The sequence below is a fragment of the Bacillus rossius genome, chromosome 15 (assembly GCF_032445375.1).
Source record: "Bacillus rossius redtenbacheri isolate Brsri chromosome 15, Brsri_v3, whole genome shotgun sequence".
Classification (NCBI taxonomy): domain Eukaryota; kingdom Metazoa; phylum Arthropoda; class Insecta; order Phasmatodea; family Bacillidae; genus Bacillus; species Bacillus rossius.
Genome location: NC_086342.1, coordinates 35,051,194 through 35,064,189, shown reverse-complemented (window position 1 = coordinate 35,064,189; position 12,996 = coordinate 35,051,194). Strand labels below are relative to the sequence as shown.

At 36.8% G+C, this 12,996-nt stretch overlaps 1 protein-coding gene across 1 annotated transcript in view; it reads left to right on the top strand.

Annotated features, from left to right (window-relative positions):
- Positions 1-12,996, top strand: part of LOC134539674 (cytoplasmic dynein 2 heavy chain 1) — a 446,052-nt gene that overhangs the window by 382,485 nt on the left and 50,571 nt on the right. The window contains exons 73-75 of the mRNA XM_063381862.1: positions 5,030-5,223; positions 7,351-7,474; positions 7,567-7,664. Coding sequence (XP_063237932.1) covers positions 5,030-5,223; positions 7,351-7,474; positions 7,567-7,664 — 416 coding nt within the window. The remainder of the gene's footprint in view (positions 1-5,029; positions 5,224-7,350; positions 7,475-7,566; positions 7,665-12,996) is intronic.

Genomic DNA, 12,996 nt, shown 5'->3' with positions numbered 1-12,996 from the left:
ACCGTTTTGTTTTAACCGATCTCCATGAAAATTGGTATTCATACATATTTTAACACAGAGAATATTTTTGCAATATCCATTTTGCCATAACCTACCACTAGATGGCGCTGCAGGGCATAAACTTATGAACCGTTCAACCGATCGCTATGGTTAAACAGAAAATCATAGATCATAGACATGCAAACAATAATTGTGTGTCATTTCTGTATGTCCACTACATTGTCATATAGCGCTATCCATATTGCTTTAACTCAGGGACAATATATCACCCTGTGTTCAGCCCAGGCAACGCCGGGTACTGCAGCTAGTAATATAATAAGCAAGAAGTTGCACTTCCATCGCACGTGGACTCTATGCTGATTTTTTTTTTCCCCCTTCAAATTTGGAAGAGGCCAAAGGTGGTATGCTCCTTACATTTAAAAAAAACATCTAAAAATAAGAGAAAGAGGAAACTTTTTTAACACATACATACAGGGTCATGATTCAATTTTAACATGGACAGTCATAACGTTAAAGGATAACTATTATACAGGAAAACAATAATAATCATTAGACAACCAACAAAATTAGACATCAATCAGTACATAAAATAATAAATATAAACGCGTTATAGTATATTTAACTAGTACCTGTAAATAATTTCTTAGTATTTAGTTAACTTTAAAGAAACAAGGAATGAAACTAGATTTTTAACACACATATATTTGTAGATCAAATGAAGGGGGAAAAAAAACATCAATTTTGTTACAATAATTAATTAGTATATGACTTTCTCTTTCAGGTCGTATCACTGCGCTGCATTCATTTTTAGTTCGCTTATAGTTTATCCTTACTTTGGTTTTTCATTTTAGTACCTTGTTTCCTGTTTTTAGTGGGTTACATTTTACATTTCACATTTCACATTTTCATGGTTTGCTTTCCTGTTTCCTGTTAAAACTGATTTAACTTTCAATAATCTTTGCATGGTCGTTTTCTCAATCATACTGACATGTACTTATCCCCGGAAGTTACATTTATAGCTGTCTGTGCTGGAAATGAAGTATGCCGATATGCAAGTAAACTAATCTGTGTACTTCTTGCGTCTTTACTGGTAAGAAAGCGTCATTTTTAAAACCAGGTTTAGGTTATATTTCATTAAACATTGTAGTAACTAAAAGTAAAACCTGTAAATTAATTTTAACATTTTTATAAAAAATTTCTAAGAAATACAGTAAAACCCCTTATTTGCACTTTTCAAGGAACCCCAAGGAAAAAGTGTAAATTGCGGGAAAGTGTAAATTGTGGGAAAGCACTTTTATTGGCAGTTAATGCTAAATTTTAGCTTAAAAAAATGTATCAGCATTTACTGGTGCTACAAGACAAACAATAGTTGTTTACAACACATTTAGGGCACTGCAAAAATATAATTTTCTTAAATATAAAAAACAATGCAACATAAAGCCTACATTAAATTTTCTCTAGTACAGTTTTATAGGTACATACTAGTATAAATTCAACACTTTTTAAAGAAATCTGAAATTTTTGTTTGACTTTTCTTTTGTTCAGTTTGTATGGTCTGAATTTCTTTTTCCAAGGAATGAAGTGCATCAACTGCATTTTCACTGTTTGGTGCACTGAGAATATAATTCCTTAGAGTCTGTAGGGCTTGAAGTGCATCGATCGTCGTCGGTATGGGAGTTTCCACTTCCGAATCATCATCTTCACTACTTTCTTGTTTTTCTGCCAGATGACTATCAACAATGTCCTCCACAGTCTGGACTTCACAAGTTACAACATTATCATCCAGTTGTACATAGTCAGTGAAGTCTCCATTTTGTGAAAGTTGCAGATATTCTTCTTTCACTTTATCTGCTCCAGGCAAGTTTTCACTGGATCCAGCACTCTGTCCACTGTCAACAAAGAAACCAGCTTTCTGGAAACAGTTGGTTATAGTTTCTGGTGTAACTTCCTTCCATGCTCTTGCTGCGAAATGTAGTGCAGTTAGTAGATTTATTTTCATTTGTGTTGTGTCCTTGCCATTGTCCAGCATGGCAACTGCTCTGGATACAATGCATTTGCGGTAATAGCACTTGAAAGAGTTGATGATGCCCAGATCTAGGGGCTGGAGTGTGCTTGTGCAATTCGCAGGGAAATACACAATCTTCACATTCCTCAGCTCTATGTTTATTTTGTGGGCAGGGCACTGATCAATGAATAGCAAGACATTTCGGTTACGCAGCGCCATTTTTCTGTCAAAAGCTTGGATCTGTTGCTGAAAAAGAGACCCTGTCATCCAGGATTTATTGTTTGCTTCATACAAAATTGGCAAAGTTTTAATGTTTTTAAAACAACGTGGTTTTTTTGATTTGCCGATTACAAACAACGGAAATTTTTCAGAACCATCAGCATTTGTAAGTAAGAGAATGGTAATGCGATTTTTGCTCAGCTTGCCACCATGGCATTTTTCCCCTTTAAAGCATAATGTTTTATTAGGCAATACACAGTAAAACAAACCTGTCTCATCAGCATTGAAAACATCTTTAGCTGAGTACCCCTCCAACTGTTCCTTGAGCGACGTGTTTTTCCAAACATCAGCAGTTTCCTCGTCCACACTCTTGCTTTCACCACACACAACCTTATAAACAACATTATGGCGCTGGCGAAATCTGTCTATCCATCCATTAGAAGCTGAAAAATCATCAATTCCAAGCCTCAAAGCAATGACTTTTGCTTTCTCGCGTAGTACGTTGCCATTGATTGGAAGATTTTAAGAGCGAGCACAAATGAACCACTCATACAACAAACTTTCAAGTTCTTTAAATGTAGAGTCTTTCACGTACTTGCGCTTCTTCGCACTAGGCCCGCATTGGGCAGCATTTGCTTCAATAGAACACCTATTTTTAATTATTGTGTTTAAAGTACTAACAGGAATATTCAGTTCCTTGGCCAAAACCACTCGGGTACCCACATGCTTGTCAAACTTCTCAATAATTTTAATTTTATCTTCAATAGATAAAGTATTTCGTGGAACTTTATACCTATCCATCTTCAATCAAAATCTTGCCATAAATAATATTGTGAACGATAAAAAAACACGTGCTAACCAAAACGGACGTTGACTAATGTAAACAATGTAAGCCATCATAGATATGTACTGTACATAATGCAGCACTACTAAATATACGTACTGTGTATGAGCGCTTTCCTGTAGTATCGATAGCTCAGCGCTTCGGACTATGCTCTGCTACGAGAGTGCTCTATGACACCATAAATAAAACCGTTTGTGGTTCTGCTTCGAAAGTTCTCTATGGCAGCAAAGATTAAAACGTTAGTAGAGGAGAGGCACCATAGAACTTGTCGATACATCAAAACGAAAGGTTACAGACAATAGGCGAACTACTTCAAACTTTTCACATCTATGACTAACGTGACGAGTATTTACATTTTTACCGTGTTTTGAAACGTACATTCCGGGTTTTTTGGTTACGTAGCGGTGTAATTTCAGGGAAAATGCAACACGAAAGTTAATGTACAATAAAACGGACCTACATAAAATGACGTTATTTGCGGGAAAACGTAAATAACGAGAACGTAAATAAGAGGTTTTACTGTACGTGCACATATACAGACCATATAATATGTTCCAAAATTGTCTAGGAAAATATACTTTACGTAATATAAATGCGTAGAATAACACTCAACGATAAATAGTATGTCACACCATTAATCTTTATATGCCTCCTATCGCACTTTGTATGACAAATATAACACAGCGTAACAGGAGACTTTATCGTCAGTCGGCTGGCTGACTTGACCACCCGGGCGTGACTTACAACTCACGTCACGTATCTTTCCAAACCATCCTTTACTGACAGTGAAGCCGGTATAACTTTCCTTATAATTACATTTTGATTTTTCAAAAATTAAAGTGCTTACCATGTCTTATCGCATAATCGTCGCACTATTTATAATAAGATCAAGTTTCAAATGTAAGGGGGGGGGGGGGGGGGGGGGATTTTTATGTGAAAAAAAATTGTTGTTAGGTAAAGTTATTCATAAACACATAACAAATTCATGGAAAGTACATTTATTTAAAAAATAGAAATTAAAAAAGCAGGCCAAACAATTTAAATTAATAAATCATGCAACAAAAACCTTTCTTCAACTTTAAATAGAAAATAAAAATCTGTGACCCAAATGTGAGCCTGAACTAACGCATAACTATCGTCGTAGTACACACCACAAAATAGTGCGGGCTATCAAATGTAGAAAACTCGGCACAAGACAGAGAGTGCGCGTTGCATGCAATCGGCTAGATATCAATATCGATATCGATATGCGCGCTCTAAACGGGAAGCAACATAGCCAAACATGAATGATGCCAACTAGCGCTGGCTACCTTTTTATAAACGGTTTTTGTTTGTGTGAATTCCTTGCATCTGGCTAGACTGAGTTCACGGCCTGGTCTGTGGCCAGGTGACAACGGTATGGCATGGCGCCATACGTGCGGACGTAAAAAAATTTGGTTCTTTACACTCCATAGCCGCAATTTAACTTGCCATAGCTGATGTTTGTACAACAGCTGATAGCGTCGTCAGAACTGCACGCGCATCTCTTCCCCCATTGTAAGGCTAACTGTATCCCACAGCACATCTGTTGTTTACAAAAGTTGAAACAGACTTCGTGGCATCGTACCCGACTTTTTTTTTTTTACGTGATTTTGCGCTAACTGAAATTTACAGACGTGCTATTCAAGACTGGGGCAGTAAAATTATTATCGCGCTAAATGAATCCGTGCAATCTGAAGACGTGCTAAGTGAGGGATAGGTGTAACATTGTATACTATCTCCTATGCATGTCCCCGCAATGGCGCACCCGATTTAATACATTATATAAATTCAGATGCAGAAGCCATTATTTAAATTGGATTGTGTAACTCAGACCATCAGACATCCATGCGCAAACAGTGTCATGACAGGTTCTTTTGCCTCTTGGCACCTTGGACCTGTACGTTAAACAGTGTTTTGTGTTGGGCTTTTGCATTTCGCAGGAGCTGCACGTATTGACTGGGAGTTTATTCATGGCCTGTATGAGAATGCCATCTATGGAGGACATGTAGACAACATGTCTGACATACGTGTTGTTGCTTCCTACCTCCAAGAATTGTTCAACACAAGTGTCCTAGAAGACGGGAGCATGTCTTTGGGGCCAGGAATTCGAATTCCTTCGTCTACTAACTACAAGGTGAATATAGACTGAAGCTTTGGGTTAAGCTATGTCTTGGACGTTCTTGTTGTAACCATTATCAAGAGCAGCTAGTTATGGCTTTGCAAGACATCTCAATCTTTATTGATACAGTGATGCTTTGAGACAATTCGCAGCAAGGTTGGAGAAAAGATGGTCTCAAGTTCTGTATCATGGATTGAGTTCTTTTATTCAAATTAACTCAGAGCTACCTCATAGCTGAATTCAGAGTTGTCTTTCAGTGGTTGGTTGACTGCTGAGTTAGGTAAGCCAACCCTTTGAAAGTGAATGTGGTAAGAAGCTCATTCGAACGTTTGTTCAGTTGAAAGTCCACAAAACAGTTGACGTTTATGATACGTAATTTTTCACATAAAATGTTTTTTTGTCTTTTCTTTTAAATTCTTTATTTTTTAAATTATTCTAAATTGTTTTTGATTAAACTGGTAAGGGTTAAAAATTGTTTGGCCTGTAAAGATTACATACCGTGTGTTGTGTAATGATGGCAAAGATTTTGAATAATTATGAATTATACTGATGAGGTTTTTGAGATATATAAAGGTATGGAAAATAAAATTTAAGTTCCAGGAAGATGTATTTGAAAAGTTTAAATCTGGATAAAGTGTTTGAAAAAGAAGCATTGATTTCAAAAGCCATTGTTAGGTTGTGCTATATCCTCATTTTCAATATTTGGGGAAGTTTAAAAATTACGTCTTTTTGTCTTCAACTACTTTACTATTTTATTAAAAAAATAACTGCTTTCTCATCAAGAGTGAAAAATTAATTTTGGGTTCCGGAGCCATCATCACACAAGTTACATCTAATCATCAATAAAGAAACTAACATGATTTTTTCGGCAAGGCACAGAACACACAGTTGAAAAAATATAGGGTGCTTTCCCACATGCACTCTGAGCAGTTCATTCAAGAAAGTAGATGGGAATAGGCTATCAGCTTGCCGTCGTTAGAAATGTTTTTGTGAAGTATGAGAGGTGAATGAAAGTAGGCTGCACTTTGGAAGGACGACTCTGTATTTGGCCCTCAGAGAGAGGTAGTTTTTCAGACATAAATTGGAAACTGTTAAATCCTGCTTCCTTCGATAGTAGCTGCAACTAGGAATGCCTAATGGTTTAATATATTTTAATAGTATTCTTGCTATAACTATGACTTTATGTTGTTGTGTTCTTATTGGTAGTCCAATGAATGAGCCACAGTATTGAAGTGATTGGTACAATTGCCTTTCATTATGACATTCCATGTTTGTTTCCCGCTGATTTTCCTGAATGGGGATTTAAGCAGATGCAGTCTTGAAGTCCCTTTTCCCTACTTCTCCTATTCAAAACCTTTCTCTTTCCTTCGCTATGTTGGGTGTCATCATGTTCAATCCTGGGGCCTCATTTCATGGTTGTTGCTTATGTACAAAAACTGCATTTCCTGTGATTTCAGTGTGTGCTACTTTTACCTGAGGGCAAAATAATCACACAATACCTATTTACTAGAGATGACCTCTGAGGTACACATCTAGTGCACAGTTTTGACTCTTCACCGTGTCTTGAGGCACATAGTGACGTGTGCATCAGGCAAATGTCTTGTCTTGTTTACTTTCTCATATTACAGCCTGCACACTGTCTGAGGCCTTGACAATGCTTGTATCACTTTGTATCATGTCCCAGCACTTGTCTTGCTAACTGCGACAAACTTCAGTGCTTCTCGTGACTATCTTAGTGCCCCCAAAATTTTTCTTTGTTCAATCATCATACTGGTTTCTTTTATTATAGGTTTATTGGTATATTTGTGGTTTTACAGTGGGACTCATCTGTGTTTTTATTAATTCTAAGTTTTTATATTTGAAGTATCTTTTAAGTGACATTTTTATTCAGCTAGAGTTTTTTACGAAAAAAAAATAATTCATTAAAAGTGTGGTAGAAAGGGCTTGCAGCCCATCTTGCAGTAGTTGGTTGCATGATCACTTTCACACTGTTTAGAAACAGTAAACTGTGTTGAAATGAGTCTGTACACTTCAATTTGTCACTTTTTTCCATCTCTACTGTCTACTAGTTGACTTTAGCCTTAGTTTCTGTAGCAATATTGCTCCAGAGTTGTCACCTTTAAGGTCAAACTTTTGTTGCAGGACTACCTGGAGGTTATCCAAGAGTTGTCGGACGTAGATAAGCCACAGTACTTTGGACTCCCGGAAAATGTGGAGCGTTCTCTCGAGAGGGTGACCAGTCGCAAAGTCATCAACCAGCTCAAATGTACGTGTGCACGGTTTCGTACTATGTTTGTGTGAGTGAATTATGTTCATAATCATCACTGTTGTTTTTTTTTTTTTTAAATTTTATCCTAGCTCTGAAGAGGCCTGTGGAAGGCAAAACTAAGTTCGACAGGGACGAGTGGCAAAAACAGCTCACCCCGGTTCTGAACCTGTGGAAAAAGTTGAATCAGGTAATTTTCATACATTTTAATTGGCTTTATTTAATTCAAGATGGTGTAGCACATGTTCCATTAATTTTGTTTCTGAACAGATACTTCGAACATACTGTAAATATAAATTCATAAAATAATATTTTCTCTTAGGTTTAACATCATAATTAAAATACCGTATTGAATGGTACTGGGCTGCTTCTTTGTCATATAATAGTAAAAAATTGCGTTATCTCATCTGTAATATGTTTCTGCAATTAGGGAGCGTTCAAGTATTACGTAACGAATTTGGGGGGGAGGGGGGGTCTTGTAAAACGTAACGATGCGTTACAGGGGAGGGAGGGGGGTTTGACCTACGCGTTACGTCACTTTTTTTTTTTTTACCCTTCAGAACGGTCGCGTAGAGACAGATTCTTTCACGCATTTTTTAAAACTTTTTTTTTTTTTTTTTTCAAAATTTCAAATGGCATAATAACCTATTTTTTTTTACCTTCACAAAATTGCTTCTGCTTGTTGTACAGGATAAATGAATATTATTTTTTTAACTCCAAATGTATATATACACACACACACACACACACACACACACACAGAGAGATATATATATATATATATATCAACAGCTGTGATAGTTTTTCTCGTCACTCCAGTAAAGTAGTTAAAACAAAAAAATACCGCTATTCGGATGGCTTCGTTATACTTCGGTTGTCAACGTAGACTCCAATCACCATATTAGAAATTATATAGGTATTGATATTCAAAATACACTGTTTTCTATGTGTGAGATTTTCTCTCATCACAACAGTAATGTTGTGGTACGAAAGATGATTGATCTGAAATGTTAATAAAAAAAACTAGTGAATTATAATCTCCCAAGTTGGCAACCCTTTTCGTTTATTTTTTACGGGGGATTCCCGATTGAATTGTTCGTATTTTGTTCTTCCAAGATGGCAACCCTTTTCGTTTATGTGATCCAAGCACTCGACCGACTGTATGAAAATTGACAAATACGATGTTTCGGCGGAATATAGAAACCCTGAAGATAGCTTGCAGGATTCAGCAAAACCTAATATGGCGTGGTATAGCGCTCACGTCCGTGAATCACAATATTTTTTGCAAATTATTAAATGCGCGGATGAATCCTGCTGTTCCCTCTTGAAGAGTGCATTAAAATCTGTCTTTCCAGAAAATTTCCTGCCGCCACCCTGCCCAATCCTTCAAACCGCAAACAAGCTCGTGGTACCTAGTCAGATAGACAAAGGATCATGCAAGTTTTCGCCACTTCTTGTGAGGTTGTCTGTTGATCTGTCGCCTGCTCTAGAAGGGTTCAAGCAGATGCCTTACGATTTCTTTTGCCCATCAGTACAATCCGACCTAAGAACCGAGTATGTTCATGGTTGCTACAGGACTGGAAAAACGGGAAATGTCAGGGAAATTAAAATGGTCAGAGAATTCCGGGAAATGTCAGGGAAAATTCTACGAATTCTGGAAATTTTAAAGTTGCGCATAATTCAAACAAAGCTTTGTTTTGATGCGCTCGTACCGCTACCGAACGACTCTGCTAAAAGGCTGCTGCTTAAGGCACACGGCAACTGCAACATTTTTTTTTACTTGGTCTACGATTGTCCGTTGCAATAAGCTGTTACAACCACCCACCTTAACTTCTGGCCAATCCAGGCACTCGTTTGTTCACTAGCGAACCCGGCCTTTATTTTTTCGTGTTTTGATCCTTTTTAATTTGCCCTTGAGACTTTGTATGTTCCGTTCCATTAAGTGAACTACAGAACAGGCATGGCGTCGTTTATCTTTTGAAGGCTATTTTCACGTGGAATAAGATGAGTACAAAGCTTATTACGTGAATTTAAAGGCGTTGTTTCAGGTGAAGTTAGTTTTTGATGCGATCATAAGAAAATAAAGTGCATTTTGATAAAGAAGCAATACCAATTCTCATTTTGAAAACTACCAAGCTGATACGAAAACACGTGGCTTTTGTGTGCGGTTATGTTTTTGCATTTTTTCTAACTATTTTTTTGAATTACTTTTTACTTCAACCGTTATAATCCGTGAGTTCTTTTGCGTGTCACTTACAATGTGTATAAAAAAATATGCATAACTGAACATGTTTTTCCCCAGAATCGTTAGTTAAGAATGTAAGAGTATTGCATGTTGTAATGCTGCTATTGTAATTCTCTAAGTAGGCCCGTTATATTGCTAGGTGTGAATTTGTAATAGTTTTTGTATTTGTGTAGTAATATTTTTTTAAGAATTCATAAACAATAATTTTTTAACCTAACCTGAAAATATTAATATGTACTTTTTTTTTAGCTTAGAGATGTCGAAGAAAACTACTATTAAGGAGAATTGGCTTAAGGAGTCACAGTTTCAGCATATCAAACCCTCTGCTAGAAACATAAATTCTGCGTACTACTTTTTTGTGCTACGAAAGTATTCAACTCAGCAATATGGGCCGAAGAGCTCTCACCAGCCATGTCGAAGGAAAAAAACACATTCGCAATTCTGCCGTCAAAATAACACAATAAAAAAACCTTATTTTACCCCATGTTGAAATTTTTATATTACATTTAATCATATGCACGTTAATATTTATGGACTTATGGTATGTACTTCATAAGAAAGTCAGGGAATTTTTCTCTTAAATTTCTGGAAAACAGGGAAAAGTCAGGGAATTCTAAGATTCTATTTCTGTAGCAACCATGATGTTCAACCTGTGGGGTTTATTTTACATCCCACAAGAGTGTGCAAATGCACAATCGTTACATGCATGGCAAGACTGCCCAAGACCTTCGTAAAAGTTGAGTACGGCCACAGCGACTTGCTGCAAGAAGGGCAAATGAGCTTCTCTGCATTGTGCGTCGCTGTGAAACATTGTCTGAGAATGCCGATTGGCTCGACGAAGACGAAGTTGATGCAAGCGGGTTAACAATTCCGGAACCCTCTTCGTCTGCTCTCCGGATGCCAGTAATGAAAGAATCTGAGTGGCTGGCAAACCCATGGACAGAGGAGCAGTAAAACTCCAATTGAATTGTTTAGTTTTATGTTTGTAATTGCATTGCCAAAGGTAAAAATAATTATTAGAAATAAAATTTGTTATTTGATTTTAATAGCTTTATTAGTAAAATGATAAAATAGGAGAATGCATGAGAAGAACAATATGGCGGATAAAGCAAAAAATGTGTAATGACAGAGCCAAGTCAGGAAAACGACGTAATTAAATTTATGATTGCTAAATGTATGATTGAATAGTAAAAATTTATTAGGACAAAAAAAACATTAGAAAGCTCTTGCTTTAAAAACAAGACATTTCAAATGTTAATAAATAACATTAACGCGATTAAAACAATAACAAAGGTATTTTAGTGACTTATTCCGGTACGTTACGCCACATAATTGTGACGTTTAGGTAAAAATGGTCACTTGGGGTTACGTAACGTTTTACTAGAGGGGAGGGGGGGTACAGAAAAACGTTACGGCACGTTACATGGGGGGGAGGGGGGTCAAAAATATCAAAAAATTGCGTTACGTAATACTTGAACGCTCCCTTACTGTGTATACTGTGGACTGACCACTGGGTCTTGAAAAGTAACTGAAAGTACATACCGTATATACTCGTGTATAGCGCGCCCTTTTTTCCCCTCAAGTAAAGGAAAAAAATAAGGATGCGCGCTATACACGGAAAAATAAAATTTTGGGGGGGGGGGGAGGCGGGGAGGAGTGGAAGTCGTTAAGGGGCCTCCCTAGTAAAAATGTTTAGCGCGTGGGGCCACTGGCCACGTGCTACTGCCAGTGGTTGGGCGTGGCGATATACCTGAGACTGTCGCCTGCGCCGCGGTGGAGGGGGGAGAGGGCGTTTCAGCGAGGGGTGCGGAATAATGGGAGGGTTGTCATTGTGTGGAGTCCATTTACTACTTATACCTGCGTTATCTGCGAACAATATCGTGGCAAGAAAGGTGACTGTTTTTCCCTTTCGCTACATTCAACCAAAAGATAATGTTCTCGTATTGCCTTGCTTGCTTCCTGACAGTGTTTATTAACTTGAAACATTAAATTAGTGTTGCGATCCAGTCCATATCCATGAAATGCAAACAATCGTCAATTCTGTTTAAAACATTTATTTTTATTTTTTAATTATGTTCTACATAATTAAGAGATTTACATACATTACAAAAAGTTGTCACCAAAAATTGATGCGTTAGCTTGTGTTTTCAGAAAAAAAATGTAAAAATTATTATAATTAAAAAAAAAATTTCCAACATTATACTTTCAAACTGACATTTGTCTGATGAAAGGTTTTGCACGAACATTATGCTTTCATTCATAAAAGTCTTCCGCACCGCTACGAGAAATCACGTCCTACTAATAGATTGAGTAATAAAACTGGGAATAAAATGATGAAAATAATATTAAATATTTTTACTCTTAGACACAAATCAACTTTTGAAATCGCAATAACGACAAACAAGTTTTTAACTTACTTCCTGCTGGAAAAAGTGCATGTCAAACTCACTTTAAAATTCTGTAGAGAAAAAAATGTCAGGAACAAACAAGTGTTCCCACCAACGACACATCGTCAACTTTGTATTTTAGGGTTCACGTCGTATTTAGTTACACTAAATATTACAGCATATTAGTGATGGCCCGATATTCAATATCCGATATCGGAGATCGGTAATATCAGCACATTTTTCAATATCGGACATCGGTAAATACTTGTGATATTTTGATAACCGATGTTTGCTCTCGCCAATAATACTTCTCACATAACCTTAACCGTAATTCCAAGCTTATTTTCCGCGGGCGTAATTTATCTTTCTTCACGTCACCATATTACCTAGTAATTCCAAGCATATTTTCCACAGAAACAATTTCAAGATTTCAAGCCTATTTCTTCATTCTGATACTGCAATGCATCCCGACGGTACAATTCTTCAATGTGTACACAAATCCCAGTCATTAGTGCATATTTATTCGTTTCAGATATTCGCAAAATGTTTTCGCTTGATGAATTTTCGAAGTTCACTATGTGTACATAAATTGAAAACATAAACGAAAATAATTACGATATTTTATTTAATAAGTGGTGTAGCCGTAAGTAAACATGAAGAAGAATTAAAGTTGCTGCTTGATATAACAGACATTTTCTTTCCGTGTCGTTTCATGGTCGCCAACTGCTGTTCTACACAAAAACATTACGTAAGTTTTTACAAAAGCTAAAATATGAAACGTGTTTACGTAGGGCAAGTTGCAGCAAAGGTATTATGTTGGCTATATTGAGTGCATTGAAAACAACATAAATAAAGATGTGTGGTTTTATAAACTCTGCAGCACGTTTCAA